General features: G+C 34.2%; 1 protein-coding gene across 1 annotated transcript in view; it reads right to left on the reverse strand.

The window, feature by feature from the left end:
- Catspert (catsper channel auxiliary subunit tau) overlaps positions 1-14,597 on the reverse strand; it is a 134,251-nt gene that overhangs the window by 28,161 nt on the left and 91,493 nt on the right. The window contains 1 exon segment of the mRNA XM_078017868.1: positions 2,934-2,973. Within this exon segment, the coding sequence (XP_077873994.1) occupies positions 2,934-2,973 (40 nt within the window).

A 14,597-nucleotide genomic window follows, 5' to 3' on the forward strand; every position in this document is an offset into this window, starting at 1 on the left:
TTAAGACTACAGCATAGTCTTACTTAACTCCATGCCCTATTCTGTGGCCATCTGGGATGTGGGTTTGGTCTAGGCCTCAGGTAGCCTGCAGCTCTCATAGTTTGGAGTCTCAGAGTCTCTGGTGCTCTTGCAGGCTGGCATTGCATGCTAGTAATTCTGGGGGTTCGCTTCAGCCTCGACACCACAATTCCACTGTGAATTTCCCTTGTAAAGGTTTTCTGTAGTGGCTCTGCCCTTGTGACAAGTTTCTACTGGGTTCTTCAGGTTGATATCCTTTGAAATTTAGGTGACTGTAACCATGCCTCCATAGTTTATAAACTCCGTGTGCCTGCAGAATTAACAACATATGATGCTACTAAGGGCCCATGATGTTCACCTTCTGGAGTAATGGCTGGTTTCCACCATGGTTGTGTGGTTGAGGAGCACTGTGCCAGAATACAGGGAGCAGTTATTTGAGGTGGCACAGGACAGAAAATTTAGAGGTCCTATAAATGTCTCACTGGAAACCTTGCCATGAAGGTCCTAGAAGTTCTCAAAAATGCCTTTGGAGTCACTGTCCCATTTTCTTAATGAATAGCACTCGGCTCCCTTCTACCTTTACTAAACTTTTTAGCAAATGGTTGCTTGGCCACACTCTTGGTTTGCTTTCCTAAGCACAGTATTTCACTATGTGCATGACGTGGTTATGAATTTTCCAAATCTTTCCATTCTGCTTCCTGTGTAATTATAAATTCCTTCTTTAAATTTATTTCCTTCCTCTAGTATTTTACTAATGCAGTTAAAATAAACCATGAAGTTTCTCAGTATTTTGCTTAGAAATTTCTTCTGCCAGATTCTTTTTTCTATAAAGTCTCTAGGTATGAACACAATTCAGCTAAGTCCTTTGCCATTTTATAATAAGGATGACTTTTTTCTCCAGTTTCTAAACCTTGTTCCCCATTTCCAATTAGATTTCCTCATAATTGTCTTTACCATCCATAGTTCTACAAATATTCTGACCACAACCCCTTAAGTAATCTCTAAGAACTTTCAGATTTTCCCTATAGCTTTCCTCTTTTGAGCCCTCACCAAAATTTACATGCTGGCCTATTTATTTCCAGGGTTTTTTTTGCACCAGGAATTTAACCCAGTGTGCTTTACCACTGAGCCACATCCCCACTCTTTAAAAAAAATTTTTTTTTAAATTTTTGAGACAGGGTCTCAACGAAATGCTGAGGGCCTCATGTCTCACTAAATTGCTGAGGCTGGCGTTGAACTTGCAGACCTCCTGCTTCAGCCTCTCTAGTTGCTGGGGTTATAGGCATGTGCCCCTGTACCCAGCTCAACCTACAGCTTGCTACTCCAAATTCTTTCACCTCTAATTCATTGTGCAACTTCAAAGCTGCTTTCATATTTTCAGGTATTTGTTATAGCAACTTTGTGTCTTAGTCCATTTTGTACTGCTATAACAGAATACCTGAGACTGGTAATTTATAAGGAATGAAAATATATTTCTGGATACTTCCAGAGGCTGGGAAATCTAAGATCAAGGGGCCAGCATCTGGTGGGGATCTCCCACAGCAGAAGACAGAAAAGCAAGAGAGAGAAAAGGAGACAAAGAGGGAGGGAGGGAGACAGAGAAAAAGGAAACCAGCTTCACCTTTTATTGCAGAGGAGTCCCATGATAACAAACCCACTCTCAAGGAAAAAGTCATTAATCCATTCCCTCCAACCTCATGGTGTAATTTCCTCTTATTAGCCCCCCTCTTTATACTGTTGTACTGATAATGAAGTTTGCAACACATGCTTTTTGGCAGACACATTCTAATCACAGCATTATCATTTTATAGGCAACCAAGTAATCCCAGTCTCTCAAGATATTTTATTAATCCTGAATTTTTTTCCAAATGTTTTTTTCTTCTAAAATAAAAAACAGTTGAAGTGTATTTTAGATTTTTTCTGCCATTTCATGCATTGGTTCCAGAAATTGATATATTATGTTCCAAAATGGCTTTCTGCATGGAACAGATGAATAAATACATATATGACTAAAGTATTCAGATACATTCATGCTAAAATCCTTCAATTTTATCATATTATACTATTAAAGCTAAGCCAAATTTGCCTTGTCATTTACAATTTTGATATGATTCTTTTCCCCATAAATCCTTAGAGAGACCTCTCTATAATCCAAGGATGCTTGTATGTTATAAAGAAATATGATTTCTTGCTTACTTGTACCCTTATAGAACATGGTCCAGCTATCTTCCTATTTCATCTTCATTTTGATTATTATAGTCACCTCTAAATGGATATGCAGACACTACATAGCTATGACTATTTTAGTTGCTAGAATTTAAAAAATATTTCTATGCTAAATATTGGTAAAACATTGCTCCTTCAAGAAATCCCAAGTTTTCCTTTATATGAATTGCCCTTCATTCCCTGGGAATTTCCCATTTCCCTCAAATCCAAAATGGTACATCAAGGATTTCTGGAACACTGATCCAACAGAATAGGATCTGTTTTTTCCATGCTTATGAAGGATTTATTGTTAAATATTTTGATTATCACCTTTGGGTTTATTGATAAGTTAATGATATTACTGATCTAATCCTTAAATTAGAAAAGCCATTTCATTAGCTAGAACTAAAGGGTAGATAAAAGTTTAGAAACAAAGATAAACAAATGTAAGAGGTTATTTACCAATATTATATTATAATAGATAAAAAATTAAAAAATTTTCTGAGCTTCTTGATTTTAAGGCCAACTGTATTTAATTTTGATTATTTTCCTACTGATAGTGGTAGTGTGTCACACTCTTCATACTCATAATAAAAAAGTATTACTTACTTTTGAAAGAAAGTACTGATAATTATTTTATATGAATTAATATTCCAAATTTAATTGAATATTTGAAAATTATAATAATATATATGTAAGTTAAAACTTACCTACAAAAGCAGGAAGATTTGAACTTTTTTGGGGGCTAGTCTGAAATAAAAGCAGATCAGAGGAAGTAGAGAGGAAAAAATAGTTAAATGTCAATATAATCTTGAAAGAGCATTATTGTTATTATTATAATGAGAGTGTTAGCATTTGGTTTTATCTCATACAAAAAAAAAGAATTTATTTACAACTAACAAGTGCATTGGGGGGATCTATGACTGAAACATTTAAGGTAAGGTATCCCAAACATTAAAAGAAAATGCATGATATTACATCATACATCATTAAACCTCTTCTAATTCTCCAAGCTCCAGGGGGGGAATAGTAATTTAAAGGACAACAACAACAAAAAAACTAGGTTAATATCAATGAAACTATATATCAAAAGAAAGAAAGGAAGGAAGGAAGGAAGGAAGGAGAAACTACATCAGGGAAAATGGTAACTCACATGTTTAAAGAATAACTGAAATGAACTTGAATTGTCAAAACCTAAGAGATTAACTACTTCAGAATTCCAGTATAAAATCTAAAACAAATAGGGAACTGCTTAATAAAGGAAATAAGAGGAGGGTAAATTTTGATGTGTAAAGAAATCTCTTCCAGGTCACTAGCTGACCTGGAAGAGGTAACAGAATAGAAAACAAATTGATCATAATAAAGGAGAAGGATGATCGCATCCTCCAACAGTAAACAACAGTAATTCCTGAAGGAGGAGGAGAATTGATTTTCAGAGTTACCCATGGTATAATATTTAAAATGCCTGATTTTTCAACAAAAAAACTATAAAATATATAAATAAACATGAAATATGCTGACTTAGAGGAAAAAAATAGAAATCATTCTTGAGGAAGCCCAAACTTTGAACTCAACAGCAGATATTTTTAAACTACTCTTCTAAATATGTTGAAAAGCTAAAGGGAACCATTGACAAATAACTAAGTATACCAGGAAAAGGAAGTATAAAGAAAAATGAGAACACTAATAAAGAAATAGAAATTATACAAAGGAACTAACTAGAAATTCAACTTATAAAGCACAATAACTGAAATGAAAAACCTACTCGAGTTTAATAGCAGATTAAATTAGGCAGAAGACAGAATCAAGGAGCTTAAAAATAAGAAATTTGAAATTATTCATTATGAGGAGAATAAAGAAAAAAGAATGAAGGAAAGTGAAAAAAAGCCTAAAGTTTCTATGGAACAACCAAGTCTACCAACATACACATTATGGAGTAACAAGAAAAGGGAAAATATTTTTTCAAAAGAAATAAAATTTGAATAAATAATGGCAAACATGTTCCAAATTTGATGAAAGTCATAAATCTATACACCAAGGTCAATAAATTCCAAGGAAGATAAACTCAAAGACAGCCACATCAAGGCACATTATAAGAGAGAAATTAAAAGTAGCAATAAAGAAATGACTTATCATGTACAAGTGATCCTCCATAAGATTAACAGCTAGATTTTCATCAGAAACCATTTAGGTCAGAAGATGGTGGGATGACATATTTAAAGTACCATACTACCACATACACTGTGTATATTTGATGCAATTCCCATCAAAATTCCAATGATATTCTTCATGGAAATAGCAAAAGCACTCATGAAATTCATCTGGAAAAACAAGAGGTCCAGAATAACGAAAGCAATCTTTAGTGAGAAAAGCAAAGCAGGAAGCATCACAATACCAGACCTAAAATTATACTGTAGAGCTATAGCAACAAAAATAACATGGTATTGGCACCAAAACAGGTAGGACCACCAATGGAACAGAATAGAAGACACAGAGACAAAACCACAAACATACATTTACCTTATACTAGACAAAGTTGTCAATAACATTCATTTGAGAAAAGATAGACTTTTTCAACAAATGGTGATGAGAAAACTGAAAATCTATATGTAGTAGAATGAATTTTAACCCCTATTTCTCACCTTGCACAAAACTCAACTCAAATTGTATCAAGGACCTAGGTATTAGACCAGAAATCCCACACATCCTAGAAGAAAAGGTAGGCCTAACACTACACCATACTGGCTCAGGAATTGACTTCCTTCCTCAGAAATGGTCTTCCTTAATAAGATCCCTAAAGCACAAGTAGTAAAATCAATAATCAACAAATGGAATAGCAGCAAACTAAAAACCTTCATAGCAAAGGAAACATTCAAAAGTATGAAGACATAGTTTATGGAATGGAAGAAAATCTTTGCCACCTGCAACTCAGAGCATTAAACTCTAGGATATATGAAGAACTAAAAAAACTTAATATCAAAAACAAAAACACCCAATCAATAAATGAGCAAAGAAACTAAATAGATACCTCACAAAAGAAGAAATATGAATAGTCAACAAATATATAAAAATGTTCAAAATCTCTAGCAATTAGAGAAATGCAAATTTAAAAATATTGAGATTTCATCTCACTTCAGTCAAAATGGCAAAAAAATTTTTTTAAATGCTGGGGGTGGGGGCAAATCTCTCAACTAAAAATTTTATAACCAACAAAGGTATTCTTCAAAAATGAAGAAGGTGAGAGTGTCCCAAACTAAGAGAAGCTGGGGAAAATTTGCTGCTAGTAGACCTGTCTTATAAGAAATGCTAAGGGAGTACTCAGGCTAAAAGGAAAGGACATTTGACAGTAGACACAGACATTAGACTTAAACCCATATTAGTAAATAAAGAATGCTAGAAAATGTATGTGGGGGTGGTAAAAATGTAGAGATTTTTTTGGTTTGGTTTGGTTTTTGATACTGGATATTGAACCCAGGGGTACTTAAACACTGAGACACATCCCTAGCCCTTTTAATTTTTTGTTTTGAGAGAGGATCTCTTTAGGTTGATTAGGGACTAAGTTGTTGAGGTTGACCTCAAACTTGCAATTCTTCTGCCTCAACTTCCTGAACTGCTGGATTCCAGGATGTGTACCACCACACCTGGCAAAACTGTAGAGGTTTATTTGTTTGTTTGTTTTTTGTTTTTTAAGCAATGAAAATTAAGTTGTCATAAACTTCAAATAGCCTATTACCACTATGTTTTATGTAAGCCTAACCAAAAAGCAATACCTATAGTAGATACAGAAAAAATAAAAAGTAAAAAAATCAAAGCATACCACCACTAATAAATAAACAAAATAATTCAATCTCAAAGGAAGACAGCAATAGAAGAAAAGAACAAAGGATCTGCAAAACAACTATAAAACAATTAACAAAATGTTAGCAGTGAGTCTTTACCTATCGATAATTACCTTAAATGTAAATGGACAACATTTTCCTATCAAAAGAATGGAGTATCTGAATGGATTAAACAAAACCCAAAAGTAAGTTTCCTATAAGAAAGTAATTTTACCTTTAAAGACACTAAATTTAGACTGAAAATGAAGGGATGGAAAAAGACATAACATACAAATAGAAACCAAAAGAGAACTGGAGTAGCTATACATATATCAGATAAAATGAGATTTTTTAATTAAAAGTTTTAAGAGACAGAATGTCAGTACATAATGATAAGGGGTTGATTTATCAAAAGTATATAATAATTCTAAATGGACAGTCCTCAAACTTATGATGACTTAACTGATGATGTTTCAACTTTATGATGGTTCAAAAAGCAAAACACACTCAATAGAAACTATACTTTGAATCTTGATCTTTTCCCAGGCTAGTAATGACCAATATGATATTTTCTCATTATGCTGAGCAGTGGCAGTGAACCATGGATCTCTCATGCAAGCAGCACTCTATAATGCACTATATTGCAAAGTGATGATGTTTGGTAGGCTAGGTTACAGTATTAAATGCGTTTTTTTGCTTAACAAAATTTTCAGCTTACAGTGAGTTTATGAGGATGTAAGTCTATCATAACTGCAGGAATATCTGTATGCCCCCAATATGGAAGTACCTAAATATAAAGCAAACATTAATAGATCTGAAGAGAGAAAGAAAGACTGTAATACAACAATTGTAGAGAACTTCAATATCCCAATTTTGAAAAATGGATAGATAATCCAGACAAAAAGTCAATATAGAGGCACTGGATTTGAACTACACTTTAGACCAATTCAACCTAAAAGATATACACAGAACTTTCTATCTGCTAACATTAACAAAATGTTAGCAGTAAGTCTTCACCTATCAATAATTACCTTAAAATTCATCCAGAAGCAGCAAAATACACATTTTTCTCAAGTATACTCAGAACATTCTCCAGGTAGGGTGCAAAACAAGTATTAACAAATTTCAGAAGACTAAAATCATATCAAGTATCTTCCCCGATTACAGTGGTATGAAATAGAAATCAATAACAGGAGGAATTTTGGAAAAAACACAATTACATGAATATTAAACAATTTCTCCTGAAAAATATCTTGAGACAAATGAAAATGGGCCCACAACATTACAAAACTTATAGTATGCAGCAGAAGACATTTCTAAGAGGGAATTTGAAAGCAATAAGTGCCTACATAAAAAATCAAGAAGGACCTCAAATAAACAACTAGCATTACACCTTCACAAACTAGGAAAAAAACAAATAAAATCCAAAGTGAGTAGGAAGAAAAAATAATGAAAATCCAAGCATAGTTAAATGAATTTCATTATCAGTAAAAAACCAGAAACAATCATGAAACTAAAATTTAGAATTCTAAAAGACCACAAAAGACTACTATGAATATTACATATCAATAAATTGGACAACCTACAAGAAATGGACAATTTTCTAGAAACGTTACAAGTCTTAATAAAAACAACAACAATAAAAAACCCAGATAACCTGAATAGACCAGTAATAAGGAATGCAACTGAATCAGCCAATAGTAAGACATCTCCCATCAAAGAAATCCCCAACAGAGAGCCTACATCCTGGGAGCAAATTTTTACCCCTCATACATCAGATAGAGCACTAAAATCTAGGGAATATAAAGAACTCAAAAAGCTAAGCACCAAAATAAAAACAAATAACCCAATCAATAAATGGGCCAATGACCTGAACAGATATTTCTCAGAAGAGGATATACAATCAATCAACAAATATATGAAAAAATGTTCATCATTGCTAGCAATTAGAGAAATGCAAATCAAAATTATTCTAAGATATCATCTCACTCCAGTCAAGATGGCAGCTATTATGAATACAAAAAATGATAAGTGTTGGTGAGGATGTGGGGGAAAAGGTACACTCATACACTGCTGGTGGGACTGCAAATTGGTGCAGCCAATATGGAAAGGAGTATGGAGATTTCTTGGAAATCTGGGAATGGAACCACCATTCGGCCCAGCTATTCCTCTCCTTAGTCTATACCCAAAAGACTTAAAAACAGCATACTACAGGGCCACAGCCACATCAATGTTTATAGCAGCACAATTCACAATAGCTAAACTGTGGAGCCAACCTAGATGCTCTTCAGTGGATAAATGGATTAAAAAAATGTGGCATATACACACAATATAATTTTACTCAGGATTAAAAGAGAACAAAATCATGGCATTTGCAGGTAAATGGATGGAGTTGGAGAAGATAATGCTAAATGAAGTTAGCCAATACCCCAAAAAAGAATGCGGAATGTTTTCTCTGATATCAGAAGACTGACTCATAGTGGGGTAGGGAGGGGGAGCATGGGAGGAATAGATGAATTCTAGATAGGGCAGAGAGGTGGGAGGGAAAGGGAGGGGGCAGAGGATTATCAAAGGTGATAGAATGTGATAGACATCATTATCCAAAGTACATGTATGAAGACACAAAATTGGTGTCAACATACTTTATATACAGAGTTATGAAAAACTGTGCTGTATATGTGTAATAAGAATTGTAGGCTGGGGATGTGGCTCAAGCGGTAACACACTCGCCTGGCATGCGCCGGGTGCTGGGTTCAATCCTCAGCACCACATAAAAAAATAAAATGAAGATGTTGTGTCCACTGAAAAAACTGAAAAATAAATATTAAAAAATTCTCTCTCTTCTCTAAAAAAAATTAAGAATTGTAATGCATTCCACTGTCATTTATTTTTTAAAAAATCAATAAAAAAAGAAAATAAGTCAACCAAAAAAAAATCTTTCACTTTTTATTAAAAAGTGGGGAAAAGGAAACCCATGATTAGTATTTCCTCCTATTCAAAAAATTGAATAGGAGGAAATACTTCCATACTCATTTTATGGGGCAAGCATTACCCTGATATCCAAAGCTGGATAAGGACATTACAAGAAAAGAAAACCACAGATCAGTATTCATCATGAATACACATGCAAGAATCCTCAATAATTCACTAGCAGGCCAAATTCAAAGCATATTAAAAGGATCATTCAACATGAACAAGTGGGATTTATATATGAATGTGTTATACAACATTAATAAAGTAAAGGACAAAAAACATCTCAATAGACTCAGAAAAAGCATTTGACAGAATTCAACACTCTTTCATAATAAAAGTGACCAACAATTGGACATCAAAGCAATGTACCTCAACACAACAAAGCCCATAATACCATTAGCTAACATTCTACTCCACAGTGAAAAGCTGAAAGTTCTTCCTCTAAGATCAGAAACAAGGATGTCCATTCTTCCCACTTCTATTCAACATAGTACTGGGTGTCTTCACCAGAACAGTGAAAAAAAAGAAAGAAAATGCATACTGAATAGAAAGAGAGATGTTACTGTTTCTGTATGCAGATGATATGATCTTATATGTAAAAAAAACTAAAGAATCCTCCAAAATTCTGTAATAGCTAAAAAGTTAATTCAATTTACAGAATAGAAAATCAACATAAAAAATCAATTGTGTTTCTTTACACTAACAAGGAACTAACTGAAAAAGAAATCAGGAAAGCAATCCCATTTATATAAGAGCTAAAAACATTAGGAATAAATTTTTAACAAAGTAGAAGATCTGTACACTGAAAACCACAATCAGTGATGGGAACAACTGAAGTAGACACAAATAAATGGGAAGATATCCTGTGGTCATCAATTGGAAGAATAAATCTGGCAAAATGTTTGTATTACCCCAATCTACAGATTCAATTCAATCTCTGTCAAAATTCCAGTGTCATTTGTTTTTCACAGAAAAAAAAATTCTAAAATTTATATGGAATAAGAAGAGACTCTGATTAATCAAAGAAATTTTAAGCAAACTGAACAAAACTGGAGGCATCACACTACCTGATATTAACTTCTACTACACAAAGCTATAGCAATAAAAACAGCATGTTCTTGGTATAAAAACCAGACACATAGATGAATGGAACTGAGCCTAGAAATAAATCCATGCATTTGTATTCAATTAGTTTTCAACAAAGAAGCCAAAAACAAACAATAAGGAAAAATAGTTCCGTCAGTAAATAGTGACAGAAAAAAAACATGTCCCACTTGCAGATGAATGCATGCATTTGGATCTGATCTTATACCATATATAAAAATCAACTTGAAATGGGTTAAAGACAAATGTAAGATTGAAACTATAAAACTACTAGAAGAAAATACAGTGGGAAAGTGTATAACATTGGTGCAGGTGATAAGTTTTTGCATAAGATCTTAAAAGCATAAGCAAAAAAAAAAAAAAAAACCAGACAAATGGGATTTAAAAAGCTACTGTACAATACAGGAAGACAATCTATAGAACGGAATAAAGTATTTACAAACTTAATGTCTGATAAAGGGTTAATATTCAAAATATATAAGGAATTAAAACAACTTAATAGTAAGACATCCCCCCCGCAATTTAAAAAAAACCTAAGTATACATTTCTCAAAAGAAGACATACAGTTAACAGGTATATGAAAAGTGCTCATCATGTCTAGTCATCAGGGAAATGAAAATTAAAATCACAATATCATTTCACATATATTGAAGTGTCTATATTAAAAAGATGAAAAACACAACATGTATTTCCAGAATGTTGAGGAAAGGGAACTCCAATACACTGTTGGTGGAAATTTAAATTAGATAGTCCTTATGGACGACTATATAGAAGATCATCAATAAATTAAAATTAGAAATACCATATGAAGCAGCATCCTTCTACCAAATATATATTGAAAAGAAATGAAACTGATATGAAGAAGAGATATCTGCATTTCCATGTCCACACTGCAGCATTATTTTCAACACCTAAGCTATGGAATCCACCTATGTATACACCAACAGATGAAATGATAAAAAAATATGGTACATATTCACCAGAGAATAATATTCAGCCTCAAAAAAGAAGGAAATCCTGTCATTTGTGACAACAAGGATGAACCTAGAGAGCAGTATACTAATAAGCCAGGCAGAGAACAACAAATACAGCGTAAGTGGAATGTAAAAAAGTAGATCTGAAGGATGATGATGACCAGAAATTAGGGTGAGGGTTGGTCAAACAGAAAGAATACCTTAAAGAGATTTGTTATACCACACAGTGACTATAGTTAGTAACAATGTATCAGCTTGAAACTGGATAAGAGGGATTTTAAATGTTCTTTTCCCTAACACACAAAGTAAATCCATATGTTAATTAGCTTGGCTTAGCTGTTCCACAATGTATACATATTACAAAACATCATGTTGTACACCAAAAATATATATTGGTTTAGTCAGCTTTTTATCTGCTATGACTAAGGGACCTGACCAGAACAACAGTAGAGGAGTTAAAGTTTATTTGAGGGCTCACAGTTTCAGAGGTGTTAGTGCATAGAAGGCCAGCTCCATTCCTCAGGGCTCAAGGTGAAGCAGAACATCATGGCAAAAGAGTGTGGTAGAGGGAAGCAGCTCATACAGTGATCAGAAAGTGCAGAGAGTGAGTCGCCTCGCCAGACACAAATATACACCCCAAAGCCATGCCCCAATTCCCACCTCCTCCAGCCACACCCTATCACTTCAGTCACCCCTCAGTTAATCCCTATCAGGGGATTAATCAACTAATTGGGTTACCACTCTCACAACTCATTCATTTCTCCCCTGAACCTTCTTACATTGTCTCATACGTGAGCTTCTGGGGGACACCTTATATCCGAACTGTAACAAATATGATTTTATTTGCTCCCCCCCAAAAAACTTAAAAAATGAAGTGCTTATATATGCTACAACATGATGAAACTTGAAAGATATTATGCTAAGTAAAAAAGTCAGACACAAAAGGTTATATATTGTATAATTCCATTTACATTAAATATTCAGAATAGGTAAATCCAGAGAGACAGATGTCAATTGATGGTGTCCAGTGGCTTGAGAGATGAGCAAATGCTTGTATAAAGTTTTCTCAGCTGAAACAATTCCCAGAGGGTTGACAGCTAAAGGCTTTCCTCCAACAGCACCCCAACAGCTTGGAAACAAGTCCTATATTCATAAAATAGGCTCTAAATGGCAAATTATGACATCCACAAAGTCCATCCTTTGTGCTGCAAAAATCTAATCCTTCATACAGGTTCTGGAAGCAGATCCTCAAGGATTCCAGGGGATCTCTCTTCCTAGGAGAAATCTAGAAGAAGAAAATTATTGGGACATACTATAGCTCCCACCTCTGCAGCTGGTCTCAGAGATAACTGAATCAAAATTTCTCTCCTTAACTATCCATTCTAGATTCTGCTGATTTTCAGTTAACATTTCTGCTGATCTTGATGGTTTACCCAGTTATAATGCCTCACTTCTGAAGGGTCTGAGCCTTTGGTCACTTCTCGGGCTGAGGTAGCTGGTTTGATTATGATGAAAACTGGACAAGGAATTCCCAGGAGGCACCAAACTAGATCTTCTCCATGTCCCATGTTCCTCCATGCTCCCATTGCACAACAGCAGCCCTACTTCCTCTGGGTGATCAAACTCAATTATCCCTGACAAGATGGTGACTCCTCTACCTATTTACCGGTGACTTGTCCCAAGAAGTAGAATTACCTGGCCAGGCTTATAGTAAAATGAACCTCCTCCTGATGGAAGTGTCCCCTATTTGGGAAGCAAGACCTCTAAACTCACAGAGCCCAGAGTTGTGAAACAGAAAGCACAAACTTCCCAAGTGATGGGTTGCTGAATAAAATAGGATTGAAGATGAAATAAAAATCTTCCACGATAAACAAAAGAATTTGCAGCTAGAAAACCAGCTCTTCAAAACATCCTTGGCAAAACATTACAGAAAGAGGAAATGAAAAATAACAATGAAAACCAACAGCGGGAGGAAGTACAGTAAAGGAAAAACTAATCAAAGAGGAAAAACAAATCATGTTAAGTAACATAAATAAACAAATATGGCTGGAAGTACAAACCATATCTTAATAGTAACCCTAAATGTTAATGGCTTAAATGCACCAATCAAAAGACATAGGCTAGTAGACTGGATTAAAAAAAAAAGATCCAACAATATGCTGCCTACAGGAGACTCATCTGATAGGAAAAGACATACCAAAAAAAAAAAAAAAAAAAAAAGGAAAAGACATACACAGACTGAAGGTGAAAGGTTGGGAAAAATCATACCACTCATATGGACCTCGAAAGCAAGCAGGGGTGTCCATACTTGTATCAAATAAAATAGACTTCAAGCCAAAGTTAATAAAAGGGATAAAAAAGGACACTACATCCTGCTCAAGGGAACCATATACCAACAAGACTTAATGATCATTAATATATATGCCCCAAACAGCTATGTTCATCAAACAAACTCTTCTCAAGTTTAAGAGTCAAACAGACCACAACACAATAATCATGGGAGATTTTAACACACCTCTCTCACCACTGGACAGATCTTCCAAACAAAAGTTGAATAAAGAAAACATAGAGCTCAATAATATAATTAATGACTTAGACATAATTGACATATATAGAACATACCACCCAACATCAAGTGGATACACTTTCTTCTCAGCAGCACATGGATCCTTCTCAAAAATAGACTATATATTATGTCACAGGACAAATCTTAGCAAATACAAAGGAGATACTACCATGCATTTTATCTGATCATAATGGAATGAAATTGGAAATCAATAATAAAATAAGAAAGAAAAAATCCTACATCACATGGAGAATAAACAATATGCTACTGAATGAACAAAGGGTTACAGAAGACATCAGAGAGGAAATTTAAAAATTCTTAGAGGTAAATGAAAACTCAGACACAACATATCAAAATCTCTGGGACACTATGAAAGCAGTACTAAGAGGAAAATTCATTTCATGGAGTTCATTCCTTAAAAGAAGGAAAAGCCAACAAATAAATGACCTCATACTACACCTCAAAGCCTTAGAAAAAGAAGAACAAATCAACAGTAAATACAGTAGAAGGCAAGAAATAATTAAAATCAGAGCTGAAATCAATGAAATCGAAACAAAAGAAACAATCAAAAAAATTGACAAAACTAAAAGTTGGTTCTTTGAAAAAGTAAATAAGATTGATAGACCACTAGGCAAAATAACAAAGAGAAGAAGAGAGAGAACCCAAATTACTAGCTTACGGGATGAAAAAGGCAACATCACAACAGATACTTCAGAAATACAGAAGATAATTAAAAATTATTTTGAAACCCTATACTTTAATAAAATAGAAGATAGTGAAGGCATCGATAAATTCCTTAAGGCATAAGAGCTACCCAGATTGAGTCAGGATGATATAAACAACCTAAACAGACCAATATCAAGTGAGGGAATAGAAGAAGCCATCAAAAGACTACCAACCAAGAAAAGCCCAGGACCAGACGGATATACAGCAGAGTTT

This window comes from Ictidomys tridecemlineatus, chromosome 7 (genome assembly GCF_052094955.1).
Source record: "Ictidomys tridecemlineatus isolate mIctTri1 chromosome 7, mIctTri1.hap1, whole genome shotgun sequence".
Taxonomy (NCBI): domain Eukaryota; kingdom Metazoa; phylum Chordata; class Mammalia; order Rodentia; family Sciuridae; genus Ictidomys; species Ictidomys tridecemlineatus.